General features: G+C 45.1%; 1 protein-coding gene across 2 annotated transcripts; it reads left to right on the top strand.

The window, feature by feature from the left end:
- The first annotated feature begins 6,088 nt into the window (after nucleotides 1-6,088).
- On the top strand, nucleotides 6,089-22,932 carry LOC122548362 (eukaryotic translation initiation factor 5A-1-like). 2 transcript variants are annotated; one of them, XM_043686914.2, is made up of 6 exons: nucleotides 6,089-6,216; nucleotides 11,797-11,990; nucleotides 15,002-15,106; nucleotides 15,226-15,357; nucleotides 19,366-19,439; nucleotides 20,784-22,932. In XM_043686914.2, exons 2-5 carry the CDS (start codon nucleotides 11,820-11,822, stop codon nucleotides 19,426-19,428), a joined length of 471 nt encoding a protein of 156 aa, XP_043542849.1. In that variant the 5' UTR covers nucleotides 6,089-6,216; nucleotides 11,797-11,819; the 3' UTR covers nucleotides 19,429-19,439; nucleotides 20,784-22,932. The 2 variants fall into 2 exon arrangements, with proteins under 2 accessions (XP_043542849.1, XP_043542848.1); XM_043686913.2 differs by lacking the exon at nucleotides 6,089-6,216 and adding an exon at nucleotides 6,369-6,386.
- Nucleotides 22,933-23,447: the final 515 nt, after the last annotated feature.

Raw genomic sequence — 23,447 nt, 5'->3', positions numbered from 1 at the left:
TGTGTATGGAATGCGCTACCAGAGGAAGTGGTGGAGGCTGGTACAATTACAACATTTCAAAGGCATCTGGATGGGTATATGAATAGGAGGATTTGGAGGGACATGGGCCAAGTGCTGGCAGGTGGGACAAGATTGAGTTGGGATAACTGGTCAGCATGGATGAGTTGGACCGATGGGTCTGTGTCCGTGCTGTACATCTCTATGACGCTATATAAGCCTCTGATTGGACTCAACAGGGTAGATACGAAAAGGATGTTTTCCTTGTGGGGAATAAGAGGCCACAGTTTAAAATATGAGGTCTTCTGTTTAAGACTGAGATAAGGAGCAATTTCTTCTGTTAGAATGCTGTTAGCATTTGGAATGCTCTTCCTTAGACAGCAATGGAGGCTACATCATTCATGTATTCCAGTCTAAATTAGACAGATTTTTAATCAACAGAGGAGTCAAAGGTTAATGGGGATCAGAAAGGAAAGTGGAGTCAAGGCCACAATCAGATCAGCCATGACCTTAACAACAGTGCAGCAAGTTCGAGAGGCTGAATTGCCCACTCCTTGTCGTATTTAAGATGCACTTTTGCATGCAAAGGGTCAGAGATGTTTAGAACTCTCTTCCACAAGCTGCATTGGATGCTAGATCAGTTGTTCATTTTAAATCTGACATTTTTTGTTAAGCAAAGGTATTAAGAGATAGGGGCCAAAGGCATATGTATAGAGTTAGGCTACAGATCAGCTCTGATCTCATTGTATGGCAGACTAGGCTTTACATGGCTTGGAAAGGGTGGGCGCTAGGAAATTGTTTCCGTTAGGCGAGGAGACTAGGACCCATGGACACAGCCTTAGAATTAGAGGGGGTAAATTCAGAACAGAAATGCGGAGACATTTCTTCAGCCAGAGAGTGGTGGGCCTGTGGGATTCATTGCCGCGGAGTGCAGTGGAGGCTGGGACGCTAAATATCTTCAAGGCAGAGATTGATAAATTCTTGATGTCACAAGGATTTAAGGGCAACGGGGAGAATGCGGGTAAGTGGAGTTGAAATGCCCGTCAGCCATGATTGAATGGCGGAGTGGACTCGATGGGCCGAATGGCCTTACTTCCACTCCTATGTCTTATGGTCTTAGGGGCTGAATGGTGTACTCTTGTTCCTCTGTACTTGTGTTATTATAGAAGATTTCCATTGAGAGAAATACTGTGAGACTATGCCAGGAAAGAAAGTTTGGCCTACTGTCTGTCCGGAATTCCACCATTGTGGACGGTACAGTGGCTCAGTGGTTGGCACTGCTGCCTCACAGCACCAGGGACCTGGGTTTGATTCCCGTCTCAGGCGACTGTCTGTGTGGAGTTTACACATTCTCCCCGTGTCTGTGTGGGCTTTCTCCGGGTGCTCCAGTTTCCTCCCACAATTCACAGATGTGCAGGTCACGTGAATCAGGGGTAAATATAGGGTAGGGGAATGGGTCTGAATGGGATACTCTTCAGAGGGTCAGTGTGGACTTCTTGGGCCGAAGGGCCTGTTTCCATACTGTAGGGAATCTAATCTAATCATACTCTCTACCAGTGCCTTCAACTGCCTTGATCCTGACCACTAGAGATAGTGCTTCAGGACATGGTGACTTGCTGAAAGACTTTGTATCAAAGCAAGGTAAAGTCACAATGTGACTTATATCTTGAGATGCAAACTGAAAACTGAAGGAAATGGCACATGGACTTTAATATAGATAAGTCTGAGGTCTGCATTTTGGCAGGTCAAATCAAGGTAGGAGTTTCATGGTGAATGGTAGGGCCTTAAAGAGTTTAGTGGAACAGAGGGATCTTGGAGTTCAGGTTCACAGTTCTCTGAAAGTGGAGTCACCGGTAGTGAAGGAGGCTCTTGGCACACTGGCCTTCATCAGTCAGGGCACTGAGTATAGAAGTTGGGAAGTTACTGTTGTACAGGACATTGCTGAGGCCACACTTGGAATATTGTGTTCAGTTTTCATCATCTTGTTATAGGAAGAAAGTTTTGTTTACTGAAGAAGTTGAAGTTCTTGTCAAGAGGAAGAAGGCTTATGTTAGGATGAGACGTGAAGGCGCAGTTAGGGCACTTGAGAGTTACCAGGTAGCCAGGAAAGACCTAAAGAGAGAGCTAAGAAGAGCCAGGAGGTGACATGAGAAGGCGTTGGCAGATAGAATCAAAGAAAACCCTAAAGCTTTCTATAGGTATTTCATAAATAAAAGAATGACTAGAGAAAGATTAGGGCCAAGGGAAAAAGTGAGGACTGCAGATGCTGAAGATGAGAGCTGAAAAATGTGTTGCTGGAAAAGTGCAGCAGGTCAGGCAGCATCTAAGGAGGAGGAGAATCGACGTTTCGGGCATAAGCCTTTGATGCCGCCTGACCTGCTGCGCCTTTCCAGCATCACATTTTTCAGCAAAGATTAGGGCCAATCAAGGATTGTAGTGGGAAGTTGTGCATGGAGTACAAGGAGCTAGGGGAAGCACTAAATGAATATTATTCACACTGGAAAAAGACAATGTTGATGAGGAGAATACTGAGATACAGGCTATTAGTCTAGACAGGATTAAGGTTCACAAGGAGGAGGTGTTAGCAATTCTGGAAAGTGTGAGAATAGATAATTCCCCTGGGCCAGATGGGACATATCCTAGGATTCTCTGGGAAACCAGGGAGGAGATTGCAGAGTCTTTGGCTTTGATCTTTATGTCATCATTGTCTACAGAAATAGTACCAGAAGACTGAGGATAGCAAATTTGTCCCCTTGTTGAAGAAGGGAGTAGAGACAACCCTGGTAATTATAGGCCAGTGAGCCTTACTTCGGTTGTGGGTGAAGTGTTGGAAAAGGTTATAAGAAATAGGATTTATAATCACCTAGAGAGAAATAAGTTGATTAGGGATAGTCAACATGGTTTTGTGAAGTGTCGGTTGTGCCTCACAAATCTTATTGAGTTCTTTGAGATGGTGACCAAACAGGTGGATGAGAGTAAAGCAGTTGATGTGATGTATATGGATTTCAGTAAGGTGTTTGATAAGATAGGCTATTGCAGAAAATATGGAGGCATGGGATTGACAGTGATTTAGTGGTTTGGATCAGCTTTTGGCTCGCTGAAAGAAGACAGACGGTGGTGGTTGATGAGAAATGTTCATCCTGGAGTTCAGTTACTAGTGAGGTACCGCAAGGATCTGTTCTGGGACCACTGCTATTTGTCATTTTTATAAATAACCTTGATGAGGGCATAAAAGGATGGGTTAGTAAATTTGCGGATGTCACTAAGGTCGGCGGGGGGGGGGATTATGGATAGTGCTGAAGGATGTTGCAGGTTACAGAGGGACATAGATGAGCTGCGGAGCCTGGCTGAGAGGTGGCAAATGGAGTTTAATGCAGAAAAGTGTGAGGTGATTCACTTTAGAATGACCAACACTAATAAAGAGTACTAGACTAATGGTAAAAATTTTGGTAGTGTAGATGTGCAGAGAGATCTCAGTGTCCATGTACACAGATCGCTGAAAGTTGCCACCCAGGTTGATAGGGTTGTTAAGAAGGCATATGGTGTGTTAGCTTTTATTGGTACAGGGATTGAGTTTCGGAGCCATGCTGCAGCTGTACAAAACTCTGGTGCAGCCGCACTTGGCGTATTGCGTACAGCGTACAGTTCTGGTCACCATATTATAGGAAGGATGTGGAAGCTTTGGAAAGGGTTCAGAGGAGGTTGACTTGGACGTTCCTTGGTATGGAGGGAAGGTCTTATGAGGAAAGGCTGAGGGACTTCAGGCTGTTTTTGTTAGAGAGAAGGTTGAGAGGTGACTTAACTGAAACATACAAGATAATCAGAGGGTCAGATAGGGTGGACAGAGAGAGCCGTTTTTCTCAGATGGTGCTGGCTAGCACAAGGGGAGATAACTTTATATTGAGGGGTGATAGATATAGAGGCAGTTTCTTTACTCAGAGTGTAATAGGGGCGTGGAACACGCTGCTGCAATACCAGTAGACTTGCCAAACTTAAGGGCATTTAAATGGTCATTGGATAAACATATGGACAAGAATCGAATAGTGTAGGATAGATAGGCTTCAGATTGGTTCCACAGGTCAGCGCAACATTGAGGGCTGGAGGGCCTGCACTGTGCAGTAATGTTCTATGTTATTAAACTGGAAAGAGCACAGAAGAAATTTACAAGAATTTGGACTTGATGGTAGGGGTAATAGGGACAGGCTAGGACTTTTTCTTTCCAGCTTAGGAGACTGAGGGGGGACCTTATAGAGGTGTATGAGACCTCATGAGAGGCATGGATATCGTGAATGCACTCAGTCTTTTTCCCAAGGTTAGGGAATTGAGGACTATAGGGCATTAGTTTACGGTCAGAGGGGAAAGCATAAAATGGAACCTGTTTTTTTTTAACACAAAGAGTGATACACGTATGGAATGAGCTGCCAGCAGAAGTGGTTGAGGCTAATACATGAACAATATTTGAAAGGAATTTGGACAAATACATGGTTAGGAAAGCTTTGGAAGGATATGGGCCAAGAGCAGGGAAATGGGTTAGCGTGGATGGATGTTTTGGTCGGCATTGACTAGTTTGAGTCCTGTCACCATGCTGTCGGACTCTATGACTCTATAAAATAAGTGGGCTTGGTATAGTATGTACCATATTTGCAGTGGGACCCTCTATCTCTGAGACATTGCCTATATCTTCAAGTTTGGAGATCAAATACATTCCACGATTGGATAGGGCCTGCACTACAGGCTGCATCATCAGGGTATGCTAAGTTGCTATGTGCTACATATGAATGACAAAGTACATTTGGGAAAGAAATACAGATTTAAATATGTCAAAAATAGTCTAGTATAGTTTTCAAAATCAAAGTATGATCTGACAAAACAATCATCTACAATTCACTGGACACTTTGCTCATTTCTGATTCAGAAAATTGTGAGTCCAAGTCCCACTGCAGAGAGCTGAGCCTATGATGCAAGCTGACATGCCAAGGACTAACATGGAGGAAGTGGTACACTGACAAAGGCCAATTCTTTTATGGGTGATGTTTGACCTTTCAGATGGATGAAAAAGATCCCATGGCTGCTATTGGAAGGGGAGTCAATGGGAATTCTTCTGAATCATAGGAAATTTTCAGCTAAGAAAAGAGGGCACTTGCCAAAATTCATACTCTAATGTACTTTCCAGCATTCTGTCCAGTCCTACAGTTCCACCATTGACATGGCTTTCTCATAATTTTCCCTCAAGCGCCAGAGACCCGGGTTCAATTCCCGACTCAGGCGACTGACTGTGTGGAGTTTGCACGTTCTCCCCGTGTCTGCGTGGGTTTCCTCCGGGTGCTCCGGTTTCCTCCCACAGTCCAAAGATGTGCAGGGTCAGGTGAATTGGCCATGCTAAATTGCCCTTAGTGTTAGGTAATAAGGGGTAAATGTAGGGGTATGGGTGGGTTGCGCTTCGGCGGGTCGGTGTGGACTTGTTGGGCCGAAGGGCCTGTTTCCACACTGGAAGTAATCTCATCTAATCTAAAAAAAACAAAACACTATGGCCTCAGGAATGGGCCAACCAGCCAGTATTTTTCATGTGAGAGAACCCCAATTTAACTGGACCACAATGAGATTTTCCTTTTTACTCTGCATCTACTTCCTGCTGATAGCACAATACTGGTAGACCTGGGTTGAATGACAAGGGGGTGGCCCTTTAAAGGTCTTTTCCTCCCCCCTCCCCCCTCCCCCACGGGGGGAGTCTGAGAGGTTCAGTGTCAGCAGAAAGTTGCGCACGCGCAGCGCAGTGCCGCGAGGACGCAGTGCGCAATAGGAGAGAGTGGGGGGAGGGGAATCCTTGCGCAGGCGCAGTGCGTAAGGGCTTCGTGCGTGTTCGGTTACGGGGGCGTTATGCGCAGGCACTTTGTGTGACTAAGGTGTGCGAGGAAGGGACGGGGAGCTACACGCAGGCGCAGATCGGAACGTTTGTTCGGTACTCAGGCGGGTGGACACCTTGCGCAGGCTCAGAGTGCGGCATCTCCGTGGGAGGGCGAGGAGGAGACGGCCTTGCGCAGGCGCATTTGGGTTCTCACCTTCCCCTCCCCCCCCCCCTCTTCGCCCCTCGTGGAGGAGGACGACGACCCCGCTGCTGTGAGCGAGGGGGCGGGTCCCGGCAGGGCGCAGGCGCAGCGGCGCCTATCAGCCGGGCAGGCGCTTGCGCAGCACCGCCCTTTCCTGTCAGTCTCTCGGACGGTGAGTGGCGTCCATGTGGCGGTGGCCGGGGAGGGTTTGGCGGCGGTAACGGTCCCGCAGGGCGTGGAGGGAAGCCTGGGTGTGCCCGAATGGGCCGTGAGGGCCTGGAGGAGATCAGGCGGCCCGAAGAGGGGAAGGCAATGGGCGGCGCCTTGGGCGCGAGAGGGAAGGTGGGGTGAACGGTGTAGGCCGCGGCCGCCATTGGGGCTGGGGTGTGGGAGAAGAAGGAGGGGGGGGGGGGTTGGGGAGGCGGCAAGGAAAACCCGGGGCTGTAGGCTTTCCAGGCCGAGAAAGCTATTGGGAGGAGCAGGAGACCGATGTGGTGGGGTGAGGAAGGCTGGGGTAAACGCCAGCCAAGAGGGTCGGGGGCTGGGCGTGAGGCCTGCGGGGGCAGATCCGGGGCTAAAATCTGGAGGGAGAGCTCGTACGGTATGAGAGTGGGAGAAAGGCCCGGGGCGGAAGGAGGACGTAACGTGGTTTTATCCCGGAATCTGCGGTGGTTTTCTTCTGGGCCGCGTGGGTTCGTTTATTGGGCTGGGGGAAAGAGTTAGCATTGGGTAATCGGGGGCAGAGGTTATATTGAGGGGTATCTGTGCTGCAGAGCATTTGGTGAAGTCACGGGCACTGAGGCGCAGGGCGGTAATGTGTCTTACTGCTGGGCCAGTTTCTATATTGGTTTGCCTGGTAAATGGGAGTGTGATCTGATTCCTCTGTACCGCATGGAGTGTCTCTTGGTATTCACAATTTGGTCGGCACTGTGTTTGCAATAACTGTGCTCTGCCCGGGATTAAGGACTATACTACCGTTGACTGCAGTGGCGATGAAACGTGCTTTTGCCCAGTCATGCATTATACTATGTGCTGACTCCTTGAGCATTTTCTAAAATGTCATTAGTGCAGATGATGCTTTATTGACAGACCATCCTCAGATGGAATTCACTTTTGCTATTAGCTTGCTCGTTTGAAACTTCACTGTTTATAAAAGTTTTAAGTTCAGTATGATTTTTAAAATAACAAACTGCATTAGCTTCCATATCTTTGAAGTAGTTTGCACAGTAAATTCTTGCTAACTAGAAAGGTTTCTGCAGCTTGTTCCAACTGCAACTGACCACATTGCTGTGGAATCTATGTACTGATTCAATGGGGCTGATTATTTGCTCAGTCCCCATTTCTCAAAATGCCCTTCTCTGTTTTCACATTTTCCCCTGTGATCCTTCGTCACTTCTTGAATTGCTAGTTCTATGTATTGTTTGCAAAGCAGTTCAAACAGTACAGTGACCTGAAATGGAATCTTTCTCAATCTGAGCACTTGGTCGAAAAGATTGGTCATGACAACTGGGTAGTTTGGAGTTCCTTTATCAATCAGGGTTGGTTAACCCTTGCTGTGTAGCGATGGCTGCTTCTCTTTCAGCTGCTCTCACAACTTGCAATCTCCTTACAGTTTCTGCTGTGATTTAGAAAACAGAAGAGTTGGTCTGTACACAGCATGCTCCAACAAATAGCGCTGTAATATTGGTCAGATAATGTGCCATGCTTGTAATGAAAAAGCTTGTAGCTGTGACCTGTTTGAGAAGATTTGTTAACAGACAGGAAAGCAGAAAGTGAGCATTTTGAGTTGAGACCATTGGAGTGCGACAAGAATTTGTTTTGGCCTCACTTATTCACAATTGGTATTAATAACTTTGAAGCTGCAGCAGTGATAACATTTTTTTGCAAATGATGCAAAGCCAAGTGGAGCTGTAGAACAGGGCACCGGTAGCAAAGGTAATTAAAAGATGGCTCACAGGATGCAAAAAATTTTTTATTTCTCTCATCGGATGTGCCTGCTTTAGCCCATCCCAAATGTGCTGATCTACTGAATTCTGTTGGATGCAATTACTACTGTTTAAAAGGAGCACATTCTAGAATTTTGCCTCGGTGATAGCGAGGTAACAGAATTAATACCAATCAAGTTGATGAGTGGCTTGGAGAGAAAATTTGCAGGTGATGTTCCCATGTCTATGCTGCACCTGTCCTTGTGGGTGGAAGTGGCTACAGTTTGATAACTACATGGTCATGTGAACTAACCCGTTCAAACCTACATGTGACTCCAGGTGTGCTTTTACTCTCTCCTGTGAAATGATTGATGTTTCAATGAATTCAAGGCTGATTTGGTCCTTGCCCATGACACCATTATGGCATACTGGAATAAAGAAAGACAGAATGAACCTTGGTAAATTTCTGCAGTGCTTCTGAGCATTGTTGGTTCAAAGTACCAGTCAAGTGGCAGCTTTATCCTGATTAATTTTGAGCTTTTGTTGAAGCTGTAACAATGCAGTCCAAGTGGGGAGTATTTCAACAGACTCCTCAATAATGCATTGTAGATGGTGGGGCAAGATTACAGTGGTGCTGGAAAAGCACAGGTCAGGCAGCTTCTGAGGGGCAGGAAAATTCACCTTTCGGGCAGGAGCCCTTCATCAGGAAGGATGGTGGGGCAGCCTTGTCAGGAGTGAGGATGTGAGCTATAAACCTGCTGTAGTGGCCATTATGTTTATAGCTAGTCCAGTTCAATTTCAAGTGAATGATGACTTCGCTTTTTCAGTTTTCAGAGCATGGCCTTGGTGATTTTTCCATATTGGGTAGATGCCAGTGGTACTCTACTGGAACAGTTTGCCAATGGGTCTGGCTTGTTCTGGAGCTACATCTTCATTATAATTGTTTTGTGTCTAGTATGTTAAGTTATTTCTCGAGTTAAGACGGGTGTCAATGGTAGGGGAACTTTGTGAGAAGGATTATTCACTTCTCGCTGAAGATTTGAATTGTGGAATTATTCATTTTGATAAGAATTAAAAGCAGAATGTTTTTGTTAAGGTGTGAAACTTTGTAAATCTCTTCAAAAACTCTTGGATGTGTTTGTACAAGGAAAGCAGCAAGTTAGTATACAAGTATAGCAAGTGATTAGGGAGTCAAATGACACATTGGCCTTCTTAACAAGGGGGTTAGCACATCTTGCTACATTTTTACCAGACTTTGAGATTACAGTGGGACCATATGTGCAGTTTTGCTCCGTTTAACCAAGATGAGCTTGCATCGGAGGTGAGTAAAGTTTGAGTAGATTTGTTCCTGCAAATAGGGCTTTAGTCCTTATCAGAGGCTGAATAAGTTGCCTCTTCGTTATAAAAATAAGGATAGTTTCATGGAAACAGATGAAATTCTGGAGAGGTTTGACACGATAGGCTATAAGGTTGGGGAATCTGAAACATGGGCACTGGGTATACAGTGAAGAGTCAGCCATTTTAGGCAAAGGTGATAAGAACTTCAAAGTTGAGATGGCTCCATATTGACTATATTAGAGAGAGTGGTCAGCAGACTTTTGTCTTGTAAGTTGAGGGGTATGGGAAGCAGGACAGAAAGAAAGATGAAGTTGAAACTGGGAAATGATCATGTTGAGCAGGCTTGATGGGCCGAATGGTCTCGTATTTCTTGAATCCGTTCTGGACGTCTGCTCCTCTTTCATGTGAGCAAGTGTTTCCTGACATTGCCTCTCAAAGGCCTGACTGTACTTTAAATGTTCAAGAGCCAGAAGGAGTATTTCTAGCTCTTGTCTAAGTAGCCTTGGTTATGTTCAGCCACTGTCCTGGGCCCAGGAAGGAATCTTCCTGCAGCTCTTTAATGTGGGATCTTCTGGATCATTGGAGATGGGACCCATATTACACACTACTCGGGACAGCAACCTCAATGGGAGCCGGGGTTTGGTTAATTTGTCGAGGAGAATCTGCCCTCATTGTGCCTGCTGAAACATTAATCTTTCACTCAATACGTTCACTAGGCTTAACGCAAGGGCAGAGAAGGAGAGAGAGAGCGATGAAGGTATCTTGGGTGTTGGGCATTTAACAGTTAAAATCTGGCTTGTTTGGAAATAAAAGGACTTTGAGCTCCCCAGGCTGAAAGCTGTGTCCCAGTGCCAGTTATGGCTTGATAACACGGTTGTGAGCTGCCTCTGTTTTAATCGTCATGGTATAAATGCAAATTGTCTGATCTGATTAGGCTTAATCACAATTCTGATTTTTCGTGAATAGTCATTAATGACTGAAGCATTTTTAAATAATTGGGTTGGTCTCTAACCATGGCTGTACATTTCTTGTCTGGGTGTTGAAACTTACCTCCAAAAATATACTTTTTGAATGCAATTCCCGAGTGTTCATGGTCATAGACCTGTACAGCACGGAAACAGACTCTTCGGTCCAACCCGCCCATGCCGAACAGATATCCTAACCTAATTTAGTCCTATTTGCTAACATTTGGCCCATATCCCTCGATACCCATCCAAATGTCTTTTAGAAGTTGTAATTGTACCAGCCTCCTCCACTTCCTCTGGTAGCTCATTCCATACGCAATGGACGCATGCGTGCACCACCTTCTGCTTGAAAATGTTGCCCCTTAGGTCCCTTTTAAACTTTCCCCCTCACCCTAAATCTGAGCTCTCTAGTTCTGGACTCCCACACCCCAGAGACTTTGTCTATTTACCCCACACATACCTGTCATGATTTAATAAATCTGTATAAGGTCACCACTCAGTCTCCGCTCCAAGGAAAACAGCCCCACCATATTCATCCTCTCCCTATAGCTAACATCCTTGTAAGTCTTTTCTGAGCCCTTTCAAGTTTCACAACATCTTTCCGATAGGAAGGAGACCAGAATTGCACGCAATATTCCAACAGTAGCCTAACCAATGTCCTATACAGCCGCAACATGACCTCCCAACTCCTGTACTCAATACTCTGATCAATAAAAGAAAGCATATCAAACACCACCTTCACTATCCTATCTACCTGCAACTCCACTTTCAAGGAGCTATGAGCCTGCACTCCAAGGTCTTTGTTCAGCAACACTCCCCAGGACCTTACCGTTTAAGTGTTCAAGTCCTGCTCTGATTTGTCTTTGCAAAATGCAGCACCTAAATTAGACTCCATCAAGATTCCATTATACTCCAAGGTAACTCCCTCTGTCCACTACACCTCTGATTTTGGTGTTGCCTGCAAACTTACAACTATACTTCCCATGTTCATATCGAAATCATTAATGTTAATGATGAGAAGTAGTAGACCCAGCACCGATCCTTGTGGCACTCCACTGGTCACAGGCCTCCAGTCTGAAGAGCATCCTTCCACCACCACCCCCCTCTGTCTTCTCCCTTTGAGCCAGTACTGTATCCAAATGGCTAGTTCTCCATGCATTCCGTGTGATCTAATCTTGTTAACCCGTCTACCATGAGGAATCTTGTCGAACGCTTTACTGAAGTCCATGTAGATCATGTTCACCACTGCCCTCAACTATCCTGTTGCTGGATCAAGTATGAATGCATGGGAAGTAGTTTGACAATCAATCGGATGCTGCCTGAACTGCTGTGCTTTTCTAGCACCACTAATCCAGAAAGTAGTTTGACAATCGTGTGGATGAGCATTCCTGCTAAGGCTTCTTGATGAAATGAGCTTTTTCAGTGAAATGAATGGGTTGTGCTATTGAATGTAGGAACCGTGCAAATAGGACACTTCTGGCTAACTGACCATATAAGCTTACTGGCTCTGCTTCCTCTCTGCAGCACCACTCAACCAACGCTCAAAGATGGCCGATCCTTCCGATGTGGATTTTGAGACTGGCCACTCCGGGGCTTCCACCACCTATCCAATGCAATGCTCTGCTCTGCGCAAAAATGGCTTTGTGGTGCTGAAGGGACGTCCGTGCAAGATTGTGGACATGTCAACTTCCAAGACTGGGAAACATGGCCATGCTAAGGTAAGAGTGAAGTGGTGTGGTGGCAACTTCACAAGGCTTTGCTGGCCTCGCTCTATAAATTGGAACTCCTCCTCAAGGTGTTCTGACGAGCACCATGACATGTACACTGAACCGAAGCCCACACCCCAAAGCACTGAGCTCATTATTTACTGCCTTGGTTTCTAATGAAATAATTACAGTTCATATTCTTCAATCCCTATACGTGAGATGGAACTGTATCTCTGCAGCTTCTGAAGACCCTCAGTTGTGTATGCTTTTGTACTTTTGAGTCTCCCCCAATTCTCATTCTGCAAATGGCAACTGTCCCTTCAGTTGTCTAGAGTTTGAGCTTGGGAATTCCCATTCAAAACTTCTGTCTCTTCCATCTCCTTTTAAGGTGATCTTCAAAACCTCCCACCTTGACGAATTTGCAGTCGACTGTTTAAAATTCCTATGGTTCACACTCAAACCTATTCCCTGAAATGATTTATAGATGCTAGCACCATTGTAGGAAGTGTGTGACTTTGTATCACCCCTCCCTCTGCATTAACTGTGAATCTGACTGTTCAGGTGATGAACAATGCTGTGTCAGGTGCTGATAAAGTTCCTTGTCGTCAGATGTGCAGTAACAACCTGTGATTAATCTGCTTGGAGTGAGGTTCTACCTGTCAGTTATAGGCAGGCTGTATGCTGTGGCAGATAATCGACCACTGGATCAATACAAAAACTCTGATCAGCCTGAGGCTTAGTGTAAAAAGAGGCCATTCGGCTTATTGTACCTGTGCTGGATTCTATTAACCTTATACCCACTCCTATGCCATTTTTCTCCTGATGAGTCTGCAGACCTTGACAAATATTGGAGGAATACTTGATTAGATTATATTCCCTACAGAATGGAAGCAGGCCCTTCAGCCCAACAAGTCCACACCAACTGTCCGAGGAGTAACCCACCCAGACCTATTCTCCAACCCTATATTTACACCTAACACTATGGGACAATTTAGCATGGCCAATCTACCAGACCTGCACATCTTTGGACTGTGGGAGGAAACCGGAGCTCCCAGAGGGAACCCACGCAGACACTGAGAGAATATGCAAACTCCACACAGACAGTGGCCTGAGGCTGGAATTGACACCGGGTGATTGGTGGTGCTAACCAGAACCAGTGTGTTGTCCCCTTTTTTTTTTAAAAGTTCTTCTATTTGAGGCAGAGTTGCGAATCACAGCTTATTGAAAAAAAATTATCATCTCCCCCAACCCCCGTCACTAGGACGTTTCTATATATTAGGTAAAAACAATGACTGCAGATGCTGGAAACCAGATTCTGGACTAGTGGTGCTGGAAGAAGAATCTCAGGGAGTCCCTCTCCCACTGCAACTCCCAGGTCATTTCCTCTGTCCTGAAGCTCTTATGCTACTTTCTCCCCACCCCCACCCCCCTCTAGCTTATCTCACCACGCTTCAGGCTCTCTGCCTTTATTCCTGATGAAGGGCTTTTGCCCGAAACATCGATTTCTCTGCTCCTTGGATGCTGCCTGAGCTACTGTGCTCTTCCAACACCATTAATCCAGTTTCTTTGTTTTATCAAAATACCGAATTTGGAACAGCTCAATTTTAACAATGTGAGGTTTCTTGAAATGATCTGCAGAGAGAAAACAGCTGTCATTACTGGTTTAGATTGCCTCTGCCCTATTGCAGTGGCTACTTTCTGGAATTCCTGCCTCAGGACTGTTAATGGGCAGCACAGTGGCTCAGTGGTTAGCACTGCTGCCTCACAGCGCCAGAGACCCGGGTTCAATTCCAGCCTCGGGCGACTGACTGACAGTGTGGAGTTTGCACATTCTCCCCGTGTCTGCATGGGTTTCCTCCGGGTGCTCCGGTTTCCTCCCACAGTCCAAAGATGTGCAGGTCAGATGAATTGGCCAGGCTAAATTGCCCGTAGTGTTAGGTAAAGGGGTAAATGTAGGAGAATGGGTGGGTTGCGCTTCGGTGGGTCAGTGTGGACTTGTTGGGCCGAAGGGCCTGTTTCCACACTAAGTAATCTAATCTAATCAGGACTGTGGATTGTGGTTACCTTCAGGTGCTCCATGTATTGGAATTAACCAGTCTTTGCCAAACATAATCCCCAATTAAACTAATCCCACCTGCCTACTCCTGGCTCAGGTCCCTGCAAATGTTTATTCAAACGTCTTTTAAGCATTGTAATTGTAACCACTTCCACTGCTTCCTCAGGAATTTTATCCAAGATGTGAAATCCCTGTTTTTGTTTAAATTGCCCCTCCGCCTTTTTTAAGTCTGTCTCCTCTCACCTTAAACATGTACCCACTTGTCTTGAAAACCCCCATTCTCGGGTAAAGACAACTGCCATTAACTCTATCCATACCTCTCATTTTATAAACTTCTGTAACGCTGCCTGTCAACTTCCTGCGCTCCAATGAAAAAGGTCCCAGCCTATCCAACCTTTATTTATAACTCAAACTTTCTATATCCAGTAGCATCCTGGCAAATCTCTTCACAACTCTCTCCAGCTTAATATCCTTCCAATAATTGGGTGAGAACTCCAGAAGAGGCCTCACCAATGTTCTGTACAACCTCAACGTGACCAATTCCTATACTCAAAGGACTCAGCAATGAAGGCAAGTGTGCCAAATGCCTTTTTTAACTTCCCTGTGTGTATATATATGATGCAAACTTCAAAAAATTGTACTTGAACCCCAGGTCCTTCTGTTCTACCAGAACGTTTGCATTCTAATTGTCTTCGCACTCCCCCCCCCCCCCCCCCCCCCCCCCCCCCCATCTTGTACTCGCGCGCTCTCTCTCTGCTTTCCCCATCTTCCTTTTGTCCCTTTTTTTTTCTTGTTCCTCATCTCACCCAGCCCCAACTCGCCTCTTCAAAGACCATTTACCATGTCAGTGGGCTTCACCCATTAAAAATGTTGCATCATTGCTCACATCTTTTTGCATTTGTATAGCGTGTGCAAGTGATTCTCGGCCACTTTTGCATGATTCCTTACCAGATCTGTCTGTCTTTAGGTTCACTTGGTTGGCATTGATCTGTTCACTGGCAAGAAGTATGAGGACATCTGCCCTTCCACCCATAACATGGATGTGCCCAACATCAATAGATGTGACTATCAGGTATAGATGTTGGGGATTGTTGTGTGGGGGACTTGGTGCTGGAGTTTCTGTCACTTTGTGGATGGGGGAACGGAATAATGGGTCATGCTAACTGTTTTCTCTGTGCTACTCCTCTGCAGCTGATCGGCATTCTGGATGGCTACCTGTCTCTCTTGGCTGATTCTGGTGATGTGCGTGATGACCTGAAGCTTCCTGATTCAGAGCTGGGCAAGGACATTGAACAACGCTACACTGCTGGCGAAGAGACACTGGTGCATATTTTTTTTTGACAATCCTTTTGGTCCTGTTTTCCCTCCCTGTATTGGTATCTTGCTTCTCTCCAGTACCATTTTAATTTTTCTTTCTTTAGGGTGGAGTTATGGGGAGGCAAGGCACAGTGGTAGTGGGTCGGTCTCCAAACTGGAGATTTGCTATTTCTTGTGTGGAATTGCAAACAAAAATCATATCATATACCTGTTAAGTTACAGATTTGAGACAGCTCCGGGAATCCCTTGTGGACTCAGACCTGTAAGCCCCCTCTCAGTTCGTCCCAGAGATTGTACTCTTTGGAAGCCTGGAATAAAATTCTTAGTTTAATTTTAGTCATCCCCTTTATTTACCAATAGCGTCACTGTTACTAGGTTCCAATAATCTAGGAGAGTAGGATACCAACTCCAGGTGCCCCAGCAGGCTACTCCGTGTACAGATACAAAAATGTTTGTAAAAACATTGCATGTTCTTATTTAGATAAGTGAAAGACAATAATTCATGAGCAGTTAATTGACAGGCCTGGGTACATTTGACTAATCACTCCTACAGGCCCTAAGCCATTCATCAGGTGGGAAAAACCTATCCAGTCGAGTTAGTTTCTCTCACCAGCAGGTGCCTATCGTAGAAGTATCAGTCTGGGGTAATTGGAGAATTCATAAGGTAACCTTGCACAGCTCACATGTCAGATAATTGTTTTACAAAATGGCTTCTTAGCAAAGAGGGCAGACTTTTGACCATAAAATGGCTTTCTGACATGTTGTGCCAGAATCTCTTCAATGTTAGGCTTAGAATAACTTTTTTTAAAGCTAGGAGCAGACTCCTGCTGCTTAAGCCCTGAATCATCTGTACCTGAGGCTGAGATGTTACTGTAAGGTTGCGTTTAAACTGATTCATTAATCTTTGAATTAAACATCCTTTCCCTTCAGAGTTGTGATTCAAATTCAAATAAGACATAAGATCTGATTAGTTAGAATTGACTGTGGAGCTGTAGAGTGGTCTGCAAGCACAGCAAATAAGTTAAAGCTTCCTCAGTGTTACCTTTTTAGAGTTTATATTAACAGGTAATGCTACTCCATATCATAAAGTCTCAAAAATGCTATTAAGTTCAATCCATAGCGGGTAAGCACTAAGTTCACTTTCTACTGGCTTCGGCAGCCCCAGCACTACAATGGGGTCTCTTAAGTATCCTTTTGAACTCAAGTCGGACTTTAGATTACTTACAGTGTGGAAACAGGCCCTTCGGCCCAACAAGTCCACACCGACCCACCGAAGCGCAACCCACCCATACCCCTACATTTACCCCTTACCTAACACTACGGGCAATTTAGCATGGCCAATTCACCTGACCTGCACATCTTTGGACTGTGGGAGGAAACCGGAGCACCCGGAGGAAACCCACGCAGACACGGGGAGAATGTGCAAACTCCACACAGTCAGTCGCCTGAGGCGGGAATTGAACCCGGGTCTCAGGCGCTGTGAGGCAGCAGTGCTAACCACTGTGCCACCGTGCCGCCCACCTACATGGACCACTAAAGACTTGTAACAGGAAAGATGTTTTTTCCTCTGTCCAGCTTGCAAGGGCTAATAAGAATCCATTATAGTTGACAGGATCTGACCATCGATTACAGAGTTTTGTTTCGGGGTCAGAATCAAACAGTTATTAATTTCACAAGGGAGCAGCTGTGAATGTTATCACTTGGTGTCCTGTTTACAGATTCACTGATGTTAAGGCAAATATTCTTAATTGCCTTAGAGCATCCTGTTATCACTAGGTGAGCATAGATGTTTTTCTCTTCTGCATACCTGCCTGCCTTTTTTTTTGAGCCCCCTGTCTATTTTCTAGTGTGCAGCAAATGTGTTCTATAATTCAACATTACATTTTAGTCTAAACGTTTAAAGGCAAGTTTTAAGGCTATAGACTTTCTCATACCTACATTGTAGAGATGTACAGCATGGAAACGAATTATTCAGCATGGAAGGGAACCTAAGAGGCAACTCTTCTACACAGAGGGTAGTGCATGTATGGAAGAGCTTCTAGAGGAAGTGGTGGAGGCTGGTACAATTACAGAATTTAAAAGGCATTTTGGTGGGTGTATGTATAGGAAGGTTTTAGAGGGATATGGGCCAAGTGCTGGCAAATGGGGCAAGATTAATTTTGGATATTCTCGTAGACATCGATGAGTTGGATTCAAGGGTTTGTTTCCATGCTGTGTATTTCTGTCTGACTGTCTGTCTTTCATAAAAAGGAAACAAAAAATGTCTAGTTGGATAAACTTGTAAAAGGGAGGCCGAAAGTTGGCATGTGGGTTTCGGAAGGCAAATAGAATGTCTTTGTTGAAGGGGTTGGCGTAAAGAATAAGGATGTCTTGTTACAATGCTGCAGGGTGTTTATTCTCCAGAGTTTAGAAGAATGAGAAGTGCATGAAAGCGGAACATTTGGAACGGGATTGACAAGGTTCCCTTGAGTGGGAAATCTAGAACAAGGGGCTCGGGGTTAGGAATCTGTTCTGGACTGAAACGAGTAATTTCTTGACCACTTTCAGTCTTTGGAATTCTGTACCACGATGAAAATGTATTTGGGAATTGAGGGTGCAGACAGGAAAGTGGTGTTGAAGCTCAAGATCAGTCATGATTGTACTGAATGGCCATGTCCTAATCATGTTGGTGCAGCCTCTGCTTTAGCAGTAGCAGGTCAGGTTATTCCTGACCTGGACTGTCAACGTGAACATCAATGAGTGGCCTATGTCTGTGCTATGTCATGAGGAAATAGGGAGTTGATCTTGACAACTGGTGCCATCCATCGTTGTATAACTTGTGGCAGAGTAAATGGTGTGCATGGCCTGTTCTTGGAAAAATGGTGGTGTCTTTAGGGAAAAGATTGGTAATTTTGCTAAATAAATATTAATGTACAGAAGCCTGAACACCTGCACCAGCTGGTTTCGAAACCAGTTTCTATCCTGCTGTTGTTAGAATACTGAATGGACTCTCAACTATTAATATTCGCCTGTATCTGTTTTTGGTTTTGTTAACCTATTATTTACATATCTGATCTGTCTGTATTGCTCGCAAGACAAAGCTTTTCACTGTGCATCTGCACACATGCAGATAAATTCAACTCAATTACTATCCAAAAGAATCCTTCCTCCTGTTATTGCCACAGTTCTCCCAGAGATTCCAACCATTGAATCAGTGATCTGCATGCTTTTTTCCACGTTAATTGTGGGTTTGAGACCGACTCAAAACTCCAGCATAGGAATCCAGGCTGACGTTCCTTTGTTCTGAGGGAGCATAGTGCTGTCAGTTTTTGGATTAGATGTTAACTTGCACCCAATGGGGCAGAAAATTAATAAGAGCAGATATCCCCCTGGACCACATTGTCCCTGAATCACTCCCTCTTGAAGTTGTCAGGGTGAACTTGTCTCTTCATCTGCCCATTCTTGTTTCTCCCAGTTCCTTGCCCCTACAGCAGACTATGCTTCTTTCAAATGTTAGTATTTTAAATCAATATATTACTCTTAAATAGGGGCTTAAATTGGCGTCTTCAATCTCATTCTCCTGAGATCTCCTTTCAGCTTCCCCCCCCCCCCCAAAGAGGTGAGTGAAGATGTGTTGATCTATAATTATTTTTACGGCTGAGTTAGATTCTTGACTTACAAGGAGTCTATAGATGTTCAGAGGTGCGGATGTGAACTTGAGGCTACAATCTGTTAAGCTATGATCCTATCCATTGGTGAAACAGACTCTGGGGCTATGTGATCTAATTTGTGGACTAGTCTCTTGTTCTCAACACTTGCCTGGTGTGATTCTGTAAGAGCTATCTCCCATTCTTTGGCAGTCAGAATTCAAGCTCTGTCCCAGCATCAAATAGCAATCTCTGGCTGGTATGGAACAGCTTCCTGCTTCTACCTGGTGCGGTATATGAATGGTCCAGAAAGCTTGTGGTATTTTACTTTATTAAACAGGCAATGTACATTGTTCTTCTGCTTATACTTTTTTTGTTCACCCTCCAGATCACTGTCCTCAGCGCCATGAATGAAGAGTCTGCTATTGCTGCCAAGGTCATGAGCAAGTAACTGCAACATAGGTTAGTATTGTGAGGGTGGTCTAACCACACCAATGTGACTTGATCCAGGGCCTTGCTGTTAATGCTTCCACTTTCTTCTCCCCGCCATCAGCACAATGTCAAGCTGGCTGTCCATGGGAGGGGTGGGGGGGAAGCATCGCATTTGAACAGGGTCTTGATCTGGTGAATTTTATAGGTTAAAGTTGAAACAGCAGGCAAGATGGGAGTTGTCAGTCCGAATCCTGGTTGTACTTTTCCCTGTCTGTTCTTGGATGCAAAGGATCCCGTAGCTACTGTTTTGTATAGCCTGAGGTGGCAGACTTCTGTTTGACCTGAGGCCAATATGTATCCTGGACGTACATATTTCTGCTATAAATCTGAAATAAAAAGCACTGGAGAAACTCCAGTCATATTAGTGGAAATGTTCACATGCACTAGTCACACATTGGCAGACCTGCTGAGTATCTCCAGCACTTATTGCTCCTATATTCTTTGAAGCAAATGATTGGGCCATTTTGTGGGGTTTGCTGTGTACCAACTGGCTGCCATGTTTTCTGCATCAGTGGTAGTGTGGTGCTAACGTTGGGGAGATAGGTGTTTGAATCCCACCACGAAAGGTGGTGGAATTAGCTTTTCAATGGATATTTTTATTGAATTCTAAGGGCAACCAAGTAGCCGTTGTCTATAGTTGTAAAACCCCATCTGATCGCTCTTGTCTTTTCATAACCTCTTTACAGTGTGGAGGTAAGCCATTCATCCCATCGAGTCCATACCAACTCTCTGGGTAGTCCTCACTACCCTGTTCTTGTGACCCTGCATTTCCCTAGCCTGCACATTCCTGGGCAATTTAGCATGGCCAATCGACCTAACTTGCGTAGCATTGGACTGTGGGAGTGACCCAGTTGAAGGCCACGCAGATGTGGGGAGAATGTGCAAACTCCACCTCAGCTAGTCACCTGAGGGTGGAATTGAACCAGGGTCCCTGGCACTGAGACAGCAGTGCTAACCACTGAGCCACCATACTGTCCCAAACTTTAAGTTGTAATTCCAGATCCACAGCGATATTGTTGACTTCTGACTGTCTCTGAAATGTCTTGAGCAAACCACCATTCTGTTCAAGGGGCACTTAGGGGGCAAAAGCACTGGTATGACCAGTGACACCATTATCTCGAGTGTGAATTTTTTAAAAAGCACATCATTGGCTATAAAGTGCCTTGGGATATCCTAGGGCTGTGAAAGACCCCAGAGAAATACAGCAATAGCATCTCTTTCTGCCCACAAACTATCCAGTTCCAACACATTGTGATTTGTTTTACTGATTGTTTTGTCTTTCGTACTGACCTCTGTCTTTTGTTTTGTTTTCAGGATACAGCTTCTGGTTTAAAAGAAATACCCAGACCTGAGAGGCTAAAAGTGCGCTTTGGGATTGAGAGACTTTTTATTTCAATGAGAAAATGACAAAGTATAATTTAATCAAAAACCAAAAAAAAAACAAAAAAAAGTTTGCAAGCGAACACTAACTTTATTTCAAAAACCCTGGCAATAAAACAAACCCCACTGTATGACCATAAGCAAATGGGTTTTACTTTGGAGCCCAGATCTCTTTTTACCCCACTGCTGTTGGGGAGACTTGGTGAGATCATTGTGTTCTGTCTCAGAAGGCATTGAATAGAACGGTGCCCCCCGCCTTTGTGCTACTCCCACCACCCCTCCTTCCAGGGTCATGAACCATTTCCTAATTACCAATGAGGATGGTAGCTTTTGATTATTTTCATTTTGGCTTTTAGTTCTTAGCTGTCATCTTCATTCTGTACTCGTGTGTATGTGTGGCCACTGTAGTCATGGTTATGCAGAGTGATCTCAGATCTTGCACTTGGTTCACTCGGCTGTGTTTTACAGAGAGGAATGTGGGACTATACAGAACATAGGTGTGAACTCTGCTGTAGCAAGCCCTGTCTTTTTGGGGGGCGGGGGGGTGAATAGTCAGTGTGTATTTAGTTCAGCTGAAATAAAGTCTGTGTAACCCCTGTTTTGTGGAATATTGTCTTGCCTTCACCTGTTTATGCCATCAGGGAGTGTTGAGGCTGGATTTCCTTCATTGAACTAGGAAAGGTCTGAATTTTAATAAGAGAAATTTTGAGTTTTGAAAGGGCAGTGCCACTTTGTTTCAGCGCAGGTCAAACGTTTAGCCGCCCCCCTCCCTGTCTCTTGCTCTCTTCTCCCCAGCTTTTTTTTCCCAACCGCCTTTTGAAGGATACCTTTCCATCCTGTCTGCCTCTGCTATCAGATCGAACGTGGGAAGTCTGAGGGGAGGACCTGTTACAGAGCAGGTCACTGATAGCTCGACTCCGACACAGGGTTGAACTGCATGGTATGAATAAGTGGTGCTCGAATGCCCCAGCCCCACTTCTGTCCAGCCTTTGGTAGAAGGAGAAAGTTTGGCCTCTTTTCATGTTCCTCCTTCCACTAGCACCCCCTGTGCTACCCCCACCCAACAAATCCTCCATCCTGTATGCTGTAACAGAATTGTGTGAATCAGTCTGGGTAGCGGGGGACACTGATAGCATGAGTGGGGCTGAACCACCAGACATGGTGCTATGAACCTTGTCTTAATTGTATTGCTTTGTCCATAAACAGCTCTGTTCTCAATGGGAATCCTTGTTTTAAGTTCAAAATAAACCTTGCAAGAAATGAGGAAACTGTGTAAACCTATTTGGCTTAATTCCACTGCATTTTAAAAGGAAATAAATACACGTTTTGTTATGCCTTGAAATTTGCTGATGTTTGCCTGTGAATTGCTTTTTGTGAATGAGTAGTTTACTGTATGGATTCTCATTATGTGAATGAATAGCTTAATTTGTGTGTGCATGAAGACAACTGCAAACCATTCTAGCGCCTGCAAGGCTACCTCATTTCCCTATAGGTTGTGGCTGGTTATACATAGAATGATCTGAGATCTTTTGCAGAGAGGAATGTGGGACTACAGAATGTAGGTATGAACCCTGATGCTGTAGCTAGTCCTGTCTATCTTTTAGGAGAGGGCGGGCTGGTGTTGAATAGCCAGTGGGGGGTAGTTCAGCTGAAGTAAAATCTGTTAACCCCTGTTTTGTGGAATTTCTTGCCTTCACCGTTTATACCATCGGGGAATTTTGAGGCTTGGGGCTGGATTTCCTTCATTGAAGTGGGAATGGTCTGAATTTTAATAAGAGAAATATTGAGTTTTGAAAGGGCAGTGCCACTTTGTTTCAGCGCAGGTCAAACATTTCATCCCTCTTTTTCCCCCCCCCCCCCCAGCCTCCGTGGTCCAACCAGACTAAGTGGCTACTCAGTGACACACACGTTAAAGGCAGCAGTGGCTACCCCATGCTGGTTGTAAGCTATCACTTTTATCGCTCAATACCCAATTCCAGCTTTTGATGTTTGGGGAGGGGGTTCGTCTGGGGTGGAGAGGGTCTAACATTACTCTGAATAACTAAATGCAAACCAGTTTAAAATAAAGTTAACATTAAAGTTACCATCGGCGGTCCTTCATTTCTGCACACAAGCACTTCATTTTCGTCTGTGGAGGCAGGGAAGAAGAGATGCTGTCTCCTATTTGTAGTTTCCTTTTTGGCATGGACTAGCTCTGCAAAGTCTTTGGCCCCGCAATTGGCCTTCTGTGATGTGGGTCACCTGAAGAGGTGGTGGCCTGATGGTATTATTGCTAGACTATTAATCCAGAAGTTTCTGGAGTGTTCTGGAGACAGGTTTGAATCCTGCCATGGCAGATGGTGGAATTTGAATTTTTAAGTGGAATTAAAAATCTGATTACCCTGAAATCATCATTGTCTGAAAGTCCCATTGGGTTTAGATTAGATTATATTACATTAGTGTGGAAACAGGCCCTTCGGCCCAACAAGTCCACACTGACCCGCCGAAGCGCAACCCACCCATACCCCTACATTTACCCATTACCTAACACTACGGGCAATTTAGCATGGCCAATTCACCTGACCTGCACATCTTTGGATTGTGGGAGGAAACCGGAGC

Source organism: Chiloscyllium plagiosum, unplaced genomic scaffold (genome assembly GCF_037043375.1).
Source record: "Chiloscyllium plagiosum isolate Xiang-an unplaced genomic scaffold, Cpla_swu_hap1 HiC_scaffold_44, whole genome shotgun sequence".
NCBI classification, from domain to species: domain Eukaryota; kingdom Metazoa; phylum Chordata; class Chondrichthyes; order Orectolobiformes; family Hemiscylliidae; genus Chiloscyllium; species Chiloscyllium plagiosum.
The sequence above is the reverse complement of the archived record's forward strand: the minus strand, read 5'-3'. Positions and strand labels throughout refer to the sequence as shown.

What these genes read in the sequence shown, in the direction of transcription:
- LOC122548362 (XM_043686914.2), top strand. Translation starts at nt 11,820, where the DNA reads ATGGCCGATCCTTCCGATGTGGATTTTGAGACTGGCCACTCCGGGGCT. An exon ending in GGAAACATGGCCATGCTAAG is followed by an intron (nt 11,991 to 15,001) that starts GTAAGAGTGAAG and finishes GTCTGTCTTTAG; the next exon opens with GTTCACTTGGTTGGCATTGA. An exon ending in TCAATAGATGTGACTATCAG is followed by an intron (nt 15,107 to 15,225) that starts GTATAGATGTTG and finishes ACTCCTCTGCAG; the next exon opens with CTGATCGGCATTCTGGATGG.